Raw genomic sequence first — 11,766 nt, forward strand, 5'->3', positions numbered from 1 at the left:
GACATTTTATTTTCTTGAATTAAAAGATCTTTTAAAGGCCTTGGAGCTGTAATTTCCTGCACCCAAAAGGCTGGATCACTAGATCTAAACGCTCTGTGGCTCTTAGCTTGAGAAGTCAAGTTTTTTCCTGCCTGATAAGGTAAAAGCAAAAACTGTGTTATTCTTTGACCTTTATTAATTTGCACAGTTTTGGTAAGCGGCGAGATCAAAACTATAATTTCTCCAATATAATCAGAATCTACCACACCATATACCACCGAAATTTCTTGAAAAGAAAGCGAGCTACACCCTAGCACAAGTCCTACAATGCCCTCAGGCAGGGGGCCAGCCACTCCCATTGGAATCGGAGCAACCGGCATATCAGGGGTTAATATTGTTGCTAAATCCCTTTACAGTCCGCTTTTTTCTTAGCCTGGGTGAGACCCCCCCTGAGGGGGTTTTCTCCAAGGAGCACTGCATATTGTGCACGAAGTCTGTTTTAAAATCTCCACTGTTCAAAAAACTTTTTATCTTCCTCAGGCTTAGGCAACACTTTGAGAAACTTTGGGGGCAAAGTGGGGAACTCTTGGGCCCTGGAAGGCGCAAACGGAGGCGGCAGCAATGGCCTTAAATCAGAAAGTGGTAGTTAAGTTTTTTTTTTTTTTTTTAAGGTTTGCGCAGGGGGGGTGGGGGGGAGGGGGAGCTCGCCAGGGCACCTGGTCACAGCGTCTCTTACAGTCTCTCTCTTCCTCTCTTCCTGCTTTTCTCACTTTTTTCTCCCCCTTCATTTTTCGCTACCCTTCTCTTTCCTTCGTTTCTTTCCCTTTACCCTCTTTCTCTCTTTTTCTTCCCTCCTCCCTCTCTTTCCCTCTGTATCTCTTTTTCTAACTTCCTCTCTTCCTTTCTCAATCTTGCTGCATTCCCTGATTCCTTCCTTCTCTGTTCCTCTCTCCTTTTCACTCTTTAGCTTTTTCTCTATCTTTAGATCTTTCTCTATTTTTTCTTTTTTTTTTTTACTTTTTTTCTTTTCTCTCTTTTTATTTATTTATTTTTTTTGCTTGGGTGAGGCCCCCCTGAGGGGGTTTTCTTCAAGGAGCAGGCTCTGTATATTGTGTATTTTTTAAAAGCTCCTTTGTTTAAAAGAAGTCTTTTTTATCTTTTTCAGCTTTAGGCAATGCTCTGGGAGACTTTGGATGTAAACTGGGGAATTCTTAGGCCCTGGGAGGTGCAAGCGGAGGTGGAGTAGTCACCTTAAATCAGAAATTGTTGGATAAATTTTTAAAGGTTTGTGTAGAGGGGGAGGGGGCTCGTCAGGGCGCCCGGCCGCAGCGTCCTGTAAGCCCTCTCCTTCCTCCGGAGGTAGAGCACAGTCTCCCTCCTTTCATTCGTCAATGGCAGAAAATATCTGCGCAGAAGGTGGAGACCCACTATCATCCACCGCTATAGCCTCTCCCATAGGCTATCCCACACCCTCATGATGAGGGTCCAGAACATTTTTAATCATATTTATAGGATAAGTTTTTAGTTGTTTTTTACCTTCACCCAAGTATCTAAATTAACAGTAGCCTCTTTAACAGTTTCAAGATTACTTGTATAAAGAGTTGCCATTCTTAGTTTCAGTGTTACCCATGTCAGAAAATTAAGTATAATAGAAGATAAAGCTTTTAGCTTTTAAAAGATCAGGCTTTTCTTTGGCCTTTTAACTCTAGAAACCGGGTTTTCTCTCAAACCCCTTTAACACTTCCCACCACTACTCGCCCTGTCTGTCCTACAGTGGGGTCCGCGGCACCCTGGGTGGGGGCCTATCCGTCCCGTAAATTGAACACTTTCTCAACACTTTTTCAATTCAACACTTTCTTTACACTTTTTCTGAGGTACCTACCTTCGAATCAGCCTGTTTGGGCGCCACTTGCCGGGGACCAGCCCCGGCTGATCCAGGGAATTCGAAGCGGGGACGGCGTCAGCGAAGATCAGGAAACAATTGCTTAATTAAACGTTAATTAAGGATATAAAGAGTAATAGAATGAGGATAGCTCAGTAGGAAAATTCAGTGGAGAAGAGAGGCTGAAATAAGGATAGCTCAGTGAGGAAATTCAGTGTAGAAAAGAGGCTGAATAATTCAGCCAGAAGGTAAGAGAAAGAACGACATGGTGAGACCAAGTTTCGGTGAACAAGGCCCGCACTTTATTTTCCAAAGTAGTTTTTATACCTTAAGTTATGCATAGAGGATAATGGGGGAAGGGGTAGAGTCATGCAGTAAGCCAGGCTTTCTTCTTGCAAACTTATCATATGCAAAAGTTTAGGTGATTTGCATCATCTTCTGGCCCGGAGGCCTTTTTCTCTAAAGGTGATTATTCTCAAGTCAGGCGCCAGCCTCCAAAAAGCATTAGATAAAGTTGCATTCCTACAGAGCAAAGGTGTGGTGGGCTATAACAAGAAAAAGAATTAACTCAAGGGTCCCAGGTTACAAACATTAAAGCTACTACTTACACCAACTATATTAATCAATACACTGCCAGGGACACAGCAGGTAAGGGATATGGAAACTTAGCAGCAAACATTGGCCCAACAAGTGAAAATCCCTTCACCAATACAATTTCTAATCAATCTTTTAACTGCTCAAAGGAATCTGTATTTAGACAGTTTAGAACATCTCATGCCTCTCACAGTTTGGAGGCTCTGAGCAATCACATGTGGCCGGAAAAACCTATTCAGGCAGGCTAGAGGACTTCCAAGGGAGTTTGTAGGTTGAAACACTGTCACACCCAGGAATTATTAACTGGAGCTATAAGCTAACTCTTTTTTCAGAGAGGTAGTGGGGGACAGCCCCCCATAAAGTCAGAGGTGTAGGTGAAAGCACAAAGCAGAAAGTAGGCAGACTCTGGTTTTGGGGGTAGATTGCTCGAGAATTTCCAGGGAGACTCCTGAGGCTTGATCCCGCCTTTGCGTATGCCAAGCCTCCTTCCTCATGACCTTTGCCAGAGGCGGAGCTCGCTCCCCGCAGTGTGGCTCACAACAAAGTGGAAAATTCTTAAAGAGATGGGAATACCAGACTACCTTACCTGCCTCCCGAAAAACCTGTATGCAGGTCAAGAAGCAACAGTTAGACTGAACATGGAACACAGTTGAAAATTGGGAAAGGAGTACATCAAGGCTGTGTACTGTCACCCTGCTTATTTAACTTATATGCAGAGTACCTCATGAGAAACGCTGGACTGGAAGAAGCACAAGCTGGAATCAAGATTGCCGGGAGAAATATCAATAACCTCAGATATGCAGATGACACCACCCTTATGGCAGAAAGTGAAGAGGAACTAAAAAGCCTCTTGATGAAAGTGAAAGAGGAGAGTGAAAAAGTTGGCTTAAAGCTCAACATTCAGAAAACGAAGATCATGGCATCTGGTCCCATCACTTCATGGGAAATAGATGGGGAAACAGTGGAATCAGGGTGAGACTTTATTTTGGGGAGCTCCAAAATCACTGCAGATGGTGATTCCTTGGAAGGAAAGTTATGACCAACCTAGATAACATATTCAAAAGTGGAGACGTTACTTTGCCAACAAAGGTCCATCTAGTCAAGGCTATGGTTTTTCCAGCAGTCATGTATGGATGTGAGAGTTGGACTGTGAAGAAGGCTGAGTGCCAAAGAATTTATGTTTTGAACTGTGGTGTTGGAGAAGACTCTTGAGAGTCTCTTGGACTGCAAGGAGATCCAACCAGTCCATCCTAAAGGAGATCAGTCCTGGGTGTTTATTGGAAGGACTGATGCTGAAGCTAAAACTCCGAAACTTTGGCCACCTCATGCGAAGAGTTGACTCATTTGAAAAGACCCTGATGCTGAGAGGGATTGGGGGTAGGAGGAAAAGGGGACAACAGAGGATGAGATGGCTGGATGGCATCACCACCTCGATGGACACAAGTTTGAGTGAACTCCAGGAGTTGGTGATGGACAGGGAGGCCTGGCGTGCTGCAATTCATGGGATCGCAAAGAGTCGGACACAACTGAGCGACTGAATTGAACTGATTCCTGACAAGAAGGTTGTGATTGTTGTTTCCCCTGAAGTATTTTCTTTTCTTCTCTGTCTATGTTCAACTTTTTCTCTTTCTCTTTGACTTTCATTAATTTGAGCATTACATGCTTAGATGTGATTTTCTTTCCTACCTGAGTAACACAGGTTGACTGAGCCTCCTGACTGAAGAAGGAATGTAGTCTAGCAATATGCCTCTGGAAAAAAAAGAAACAGTTGCTGAATTTTTTTCATGGAGCAAGGTGTTTGTTGACCAAAAGCAGTGTTGGGTGGGATATGAAGATAGGAAATAGGAAATAAACCCTGGATGTTCTGCAAGTCCATGGTGAGTGGTACCGGCAGCAGCATGGTCATGGGCTGGGAAGGCGGAGCCATCCCTGTTCCAGTGCACATTCCCAAACCAAATCAGCAAGGATTTGAATCCCTTTAGGCTCATCCCCCCCAGAGCTGGCTGGTCAATTCCCTACCAGTATGCTGGTACCTGACTCTTCTTGTGAGTCTGGACAGAAGGAAAAGTGATGGGAGAGGCCTTGGTGAGTAGAGAAGTTTCCTTAGCGGTATCTTCAGAGATGTTTTACTGTATGTCATGTTTTATTTCCATTAAAGAGATATTTAAGCAAGGGAAGATTTGTTTCCTTAAAGGTGGGAGCTGGGGGATAACCCTATGGAGAAGATTTGAAGAAATCAGCATGTTTTAGGTGCTTACCCACCTCTTTCTGCATGTGCCCATGAGCAGACAGACCAGCTCACCAAAAAGCTGTCTGAGTACTTGCCAGAGAATGGCTACAATGGGAGCCCAGAGGCTCACTGTGTGTGGAGGGAGGTATCTGAGCAGAGGCTCCTGTCTTGTCCAGGGATGGCAGGAAGTCATCAGTGGGCAGGGTTAGAAAACATGGAAGTCCTCTTGCTGGCCTGACTCTCAGGGGACCTGGCTGAGCCCAAGCTCCGTCCTAACTCTGTGGGACCTCCAGGCGCTCACTGTCCCTCCTGGGACTCTGTCTCCCTCATCTCTCGAAGGAGGACGAGAGTCTGCAACAAATATTCTTAAACACTTTCAAACCACAGAACCATTTCCTCAAAGTAAATGAGGAAATTCAGCTCAATTATACTTGAGCTGACTCTGTATGTGGCTAGGCTCATTTTTTAAAACAGTACGTTTTTGTTTCTTTGTTTTCCTTTTGTGTGATTTTCAATCAAGGAGCTGGGTCCCTAGTAAATCTTGGGATTTTTTCAGCATGTCATCACCGCTCTTCCTTTGTAAACGTGCCCCAGGTCACTAGGAGATTGTGTTGCTGTGTGATTTGTGCACAACCAGAGGAGAAAGGGCCTGCCTTTAGGGTAACTGTATCCTAGAGTATTGACACATGCCTCAGAGAAGCACAGTGCTGTGTGTAGGGCGGCACCAGCCAAGCGCTGGAACTCAGGCTCGGCTCCCAGGCAGCTCAGCACAACAGTCCAGACCCTGGAGGGCTGGTAGATGGAAGTGTCTGGTGAGGGGAGACCAGCACAGGGAGATCCTTGCCCAGCAAAAATCACATACTCTCCAAACCAAGGATGAAAAGTCTAGGTCGTCTTGGACCCTATGGAGCAGCAGTAACCGTGACGGCCTAAGAGCAGAGGCATTTCTCCATTTGTCCAGACCACATGGGCCTCCCTGACTGCAGTTTGGTTTGCACAGGCAGGAGCTTGCAGCCATGACAGGGAGCCTGTTTCTGGCCCATCCAATTGGATGAGTGTTTAGTGTCAGATTCTAATTGCCTTTCAAATAGGTGTTCCTACCATCTGAGCGTGAGCAAGGACATTCCTGCCTGCTATCTTTAGAGTAAAACAAATAAAGCTGCCCATGTTCCTTCTCTTCCCTCCCCGCTGCCCCCTCCCCCAGGGGACGAGGATGCTCCAGTGAGCAGAGCAGTATCTTCTTGTCTAGAAACCAAACGATGGCTGTTCAAGAGTCACACATAACAACATCCTATGAGTGTAACCAGCAATAAAAATAAACACAAATCTTTGTCCCTGTGGACTACCCACAGAGATGTAGGCCCCTCAAGCGGACTTATGAGAGGGAGGGAATATAGACAATTTGGATGATATTGACACTGTCAGTTACAGCTGGACTGAGATGATAGAACCTGTATGTGTCCACTGTACAATCATAATGTCCGGCACTTAGTAGGGGTTCCATCAGCATTTGTGTTGACAGATGAAAACCAATGTACTTTTCAGTCCTACTAAAGACAGGATCCCTTTCTAACTCAAAAGGTCCCAGGTGACCAGCAGGGATTCTTGGCCCAGAGGCCGCCAGTACCTAAAGGGACAGGCTGACAGGGACTCAGGCTACTGAGCCATCAGGAGCCAGAGGACCCTGAGCACATGGGGGACAATGGGCTGCATGTGAGGGGTTGAGCTGGCCCTGCCCAGGTGAGAGATGGGGCCCAGCGATCTGGACTTGCCCAGTATAGCACAGGCCTGGTCCCTCTGATCCCTCTCTGCCAAGGTATGAGCTGGGCTGGTACATCAGTGGTGAGGCCCTGCTGGAACCCCATGAGACTCGGGTATGCAGGGTGGGAAGGATATGAGGAAGGGGTCAGCGGAGATCAGTGTGGTCTTGAGGGGACAGGAGATGGTGGCCCTGCTGAGGATGTGCAGTGATGGGCAGGGACGGAGAAGGGGTGGCAGAGGAGACTGGAGGCAGAGCCTGGGCCCTGGGCTCTGAGGAGGGCAGAGCAGGACACTCAGCCTGGGTGAGATGGAGGGGCTTCTCAGGAGACCAGCCCAGCTCTGGACCAGCTCCCCTGGCTGTGGGGGTTAAAGGTCAGCTCAGGTAGCCCCTCTCCCCAGTAGGAGGGTCTCTGTCCTGGAGCTGCAGCCCCAGGCTGTGCTCTTGGTGTTGGGGACTCATGGTGTGACCCCCTCCTCCCTGCCATGTACACAGAGCAAGGAGCTAAGGAGCTCACCCTGAGCCCCAGGACCAGAGAGGTTCATGTTTTCCCCTGATGGTGCTCAGCTTCAGCCCTGGCGGGAGGGCCGGCCCTGGAAGACAGGGGTGGGTAAGCAGACCTGGGTGACAGCTTTGCATGGGGTTTAGGGGAAGAGATGGTGGGAGGGGGGAGAGGAGGAAGCAGAAAACAGCAGAATCCTGTCATTGCCTTTCTAAGCACAGACTAGATGCCCGTGAATAAGAGTCAGAGAATAAACAAGCAACCAGCCCTTTGAGCTCTGCTGAGAGACATTTATTGAGCTGTGGGCACCCCCAACCCTGCAGTGTGATTCTGGATCAGCCCCAGGGAAGAGGGTCTGGTTCCTGCAGTCAGAGGCTTTTCATGGTTTTCTTTATCCAGGGCAGGAAACTTGAGACTTTGGTGAAGGCCCGTGGAGTTGATCCATCTCTTTTTCCATAAGAGACAATGCCCTGGGCCACATTGTCACACACGAGAGGGCCCCCCGAGTCCCCCTGAGGACAGAGAAGGGGAAGGACTGAGTCTGCTCTCCTCCTGGTCCTGCCCTCTCTCCCACCCTGCCATTTCAAGACCCCTCTCTGAGAAGGCCACTTCGCAAGGCCTCCATGTGTGAGACAAGAGAGCAAGGCAGGTCTATGGGCTCCCGGCTGCCAAGCCCTGACTGGACATTGTCCCTGCTTCACTTCCCCCAGAGGGCAGCTCCTTCTCTGCCCCCAGGTCTCCATCCCCTCTCTCTCTAGATGCTGGGGGCTACTGGCTCCAGGCTGCTGTTAGGACAGGGAAGCAGGTGGGAGGGCTGACACTCATCAGGGAGGAGGAGCTCAGTAAGCAGGTGGGTTCCAGCTCTGAGCAGACTGAACCACCTCCCACTCAGGAAGCTTGGTTTTCTAACACCTGAGCCTCAGTGCATGGCAGATTCTCCCTTCCAAAGGAGCGCCAGGTTGGGATTCACTGCAGGTCTTGTGTGGCTTGCAGAGACTCTAGGTCCTTCCTGCTCCGGCTGTTCCCCCTTTTACTCCTGGAGAGAGGTCCCAAGCCTAGAGGGTGAGGCGGTCCCCAGGTCCCAGATCTTCTGCCAACACCCTTCTCCCCAGATCCAAGCAAGGTAGGCTGTGATTCTCACCTGAAAGGAAGCTTTCTTTGTCTTTGGGTCCCCCACACACAGCTGGATGGCGCGGTTATAAAAGTTGCGTAAGTAGGCCTCACACTTTTGATCCTCCTGCACGATCAGCTTTACCTCCTGTAGTGTGTCAGCGTAGGTGTCCGTGGAGTCCCTCCCCCAGCCGGCCACGCTGCACGTCTGTCCTGGCTTCACCCGGGCCTTGGCCCTGGGCAGACTAAGGGGCTTCACAGCTGATGTCTGCTTGGCCTTTCTCTCCAGCTGTGGGAAGAGACAAGAGTCTGGCTCAGCCAGTGGTCCCTGAGCCTGGACACGGCAATGACGCTGACAAGTCTCCCCTCTCTCCTGAGCCACAGGGACGGGTCAGGTGGCCAGGATGAGAGGGAAGAAAGGGGTAGGAGGTCCTGGGAGGGGAAACGAGCTGATCCCAGGAGGGCATGAGAAGCAGGGCGGTTTACCTTTAATAACATGATGTCGTTGGAGAAGTTCTTAGGATTATAGTCAGGGTGGCTGATGGCTCTTCTCACCCTGATGACCTGCTGGGTCCTCTCCTGCTGTTTGATGTTGTGGGCCCCCAGGGTGACTTTGATTGAGCTGCACAGAGACCAGAGCAGGAGATAGGGGTCACAGCCTCAGGGTTTACAGCCCTGGAGCCATGAAGGGCAGGTGACTCCAGGGCAAGGCTCCCACTGAGGGGAAGCGCAGGCACCAGGAGGGCCCTGGGGGCTAAGCTGTCTGTACTGTCTGTTCCTTGGCAGCCAAGGTCAGATTCTGGAGCCATTGGGAAGAGCACAACTGTTCTCCATGGGCAGTTAGCCCTAGGAACACATGTGAAGTTGCATTGGTTTGCATTCTGATATCCAGGCGCGCCCTATGTCTCGTCTCTCTCACTTCAGCAACGCCTCCAGCAATGACCTTCCCTCTTTCTCACCCTCTCACTCTCCTGCTGCCCTCTTTCTTGCCCTCCCAGGAGCCCTCCTGGCTCAATGTTCCTAACAGCCTGGTTGCTCCTGGAGAAAAAAGGCATGGCTCCCTTGCCAAGGGTGTTCAGAAAGGTACGGGCTACTTGCTGCTCCTCACCTTCCGTTGCAGTGAGCGGCTGTCAGCACGAAGTCCTGTCGAACCAGGAACCCACCGCACCTACTCTGGACATCCTGATTCCAGTACTGAAGATATGCCATGTAGGGGCGGGAGTGGGGCTTGGCTTCATGGCCCCCGATGATCTCCCCTGAAGGAAAAGGGCTGTTCTGCTTGTGTGCCCCCACTGAGTGTACCTTGTTGGCATCGGCTTCATGTTCAGGACTGCTGGGCACTGGGGAGTCCCGCCTGGCCTGGAGTTGGTGGGGCAGGAGGAGGCTGGGAATGGGGCTCAACTTCCTCCTCTAGAACAGAGCAGCTGTCTGGGTCTGCGAATCTGTCTCCCACACATAATTGCAGGTGAGCATAGAATCTGCCTGCAATGCAGGAGACTTAGGTTCGATATCTGGGCTGGGAAGATCTCCTGGAGAAGAGAATGGCAACCCACTCCAGTATTCTTGCCTGGAGAATTCCATGGACAGAGGAGACTGGTGGGCTACAGTCCTTGGGGTCTCAAAGAGTCAGACAGGACTGAGTAACACTTTCACTTTTCATACCTGTCCTAGGGATAGCAAAGTCCTAGAGGCTTCTGAAAATTCCTCCCCCACCTGTGCTGCATTCCAGGTGATTTTCTAAGGGCCCCGTTACCCTATTTTATTCAAGATAGCCCTGTTTTCCAGGGCACAGGAATTCAGAGTAGGGACCTAGATGTCACCATAGCCTCTTTCCCAGGGCCTGAGTGGTAGTAAGTGCCCAATGAGTATTTGTTGGCTGCATGAAGGAGTGACCATGCCCCCTCCTGCATCCTCCCTGCTCACAATGGCCCTCTGGGTGGGGGCTGTTGGTATGGCCAGTGCTAGTGGGCTTCTGGGAAGCAGAGCAGTTCAGGTCTACCAAACACTGGCTTCATCCTTGAAAGAGAGGAGCCCCTGATGGCCTGGGAAGGGAAGTCGAGTTGGGTAAAGGGCCTGTGTGTCCTAGGGATTGAGCACACACAGAGGCACCAACTCCAGGGTCTGCCAAGCAGATGCTGAGGTAACTAGAAGCAGAGGCCAGACCCACTCTGCCCTCTTCAGGGGCAATTTAGTATTTTCTTTTCTCCAGTTTGCGACCATCTGCCATCACTTCTGGGAAATTTCCACTTTCCAGATGGCAGAGGTAGGGCTGCAGGAGGGGCTGGTACCCACTGGCTCCTCTTGAGAGCAGGCTTTGCTCTGTCGTTCCTGCTGGCGGTTTATCCAGCATCATACTCCCTGGTATGAGGTGGGATGGGAGCTGGTGTTCGGAATGTTCTTGCCTGGTGGATAGCTAGATCAGGGACATGCAGAATGGGCAGGACCTCTGTGCCACCTGGGGGATGGGGTTGGGCCCCTAGGAGGGGGATGGTCACTCACCTGCCTTTGCCCTGGGGGTCAGGAGAAAGGCCACCAGGAGCAGGAGAGGCTTCATCTTCCTAGAAAGACTGCCCAGGATGGAGATGCTGGTGCTACCTCCTGGCTCTCTTTCAGATCCCCCAGCCTCTTGGAGAGAAACACAGTGTCAGGGGACTCAGTGATCTCGTGTTCCCCTCTGGCTTTGCGATGCTTCATCCTAAAAGCTTTCTATGAAAGCTTGCCCCACCCCCACTCCATCTGCCTGATGACGTTCTCTGGGTGGTTGTGTGAGAAACATACAATGACCACACCAGTACCCACAGATGATGACTCAGAGCAGACCACTTGTTCCAGCCAGAGCAGGAACCCAAGAGTACAAGGTGGGGACTGTAGGGTGTGGTATCGACCAGTAGAGGTAGTAGAGCCCAGAAACCAGAGTCCCCAGTGGTAGAACCATCAGGGTCTCATTTCCATGCTGCTAAGTCCACACGATAATTTCTTGAGCAGTTGTGGGTTTAAGATCTTCTCTATGTTATGACCAAACACACTGGAGATGCCTCTCCTTCCCTTAGAGAGCTGACCTTCTGCTGGAGGAGAAAGAAACATCCATGACCAGAGTGCAGCATGGGAAGGGCTGTGGTCCAGGGATGCACAGAGCTCGACTGCCACCTACTAAGTCCATATGGTCATCCACTCATCATCTTAACTTCCTTTCTAACACATGTACACCCATGGCTGATTCATGTCAATGTATGGCAAAACCACTACAATATCATAAAGTAAGTAGCCTCCAATTAAAATAAATAAATTAAAAAAACCAAAAACCAAAAGACCCCCACCATTATAAAAAATTACAAATGCTCAGAGTGAGAGTCCATTTCCCTTGCCATGTTTTGCAAACAAACGTACTGCACTTGACATTTATTGGCCTAATTTAACGAATCACTATGGCTCTAGAAACTGAGTCTACAGATTGATATAAGTCCAGGTCATTCCTCCTTTGAGTAGGCTGGGGTGGGTTCCACCTAAACCATCTGAACTAAGACAGGGAAAGGGCTGAGTCGCCAAAGGAAGTTTGTATTACTAAGTTGCCCATGCCATGTGAAGTAGGAAAGCATGCTGGGTGACCAAAGACCAATAATTGTCCTTTGAGTATTGTCTGTGCTGTGTCCTGAGGGCCACACTTCAGATTTAGCAGGTCAGGCACTTTAGAAACTCACAGTGGCTGAACA

General features: G+C 49.7%; 1 protein-coding gene across 1 annotated transcript; it reads right to left on the reverse strand.

Moving 5' to 3' along the window:
- Positions 1 to 7,222: 7,222 nt before the first annotated feature.
- On the reverse strand, positions 7,223 to 10,748 carry LOC508646 (granzyme B). The gene is made up of 5 exons (XM_002696646.6): positions 10,556 to 10,748; positions 9,165 to 9,312; positions 8,543 to 8,678; positions 8,088 to 8,345; positions 7,223 to 7,458 (listed from the first exon to the last, which is right to left on the reverse strand). The coding sequence occupies exons 1-5, from the start codon at positions 10,608 to 10,610 to the stop codon at positions 7,315 to 7,317; spliced, it is 741 nt and encodes a 246-aa protein (XP_002696692.1). The 5' UTR covers positions 10,611 to 10,748; the 3' UTR covers positions 7,223 to 7,314.
- Between the last annotated feature and the right edge of the window lie 1,018 nt (positions 10,749 to 11,766).

Source organism: Bos taurus, chromosome 21 (genome assembly GCF_002263795.3).
Source record: "Bos taurus isolate L1 Dominette 01449 registration number 42190680 breed Hereford chromosome 21, ARS-UCD2.0, whole genome shotgun sequence".
NCBI lineage: Eukaryota > Metazoa > Chordata > Mammalia > Artiodactyla > Bovidae > Bos > Bos taurus.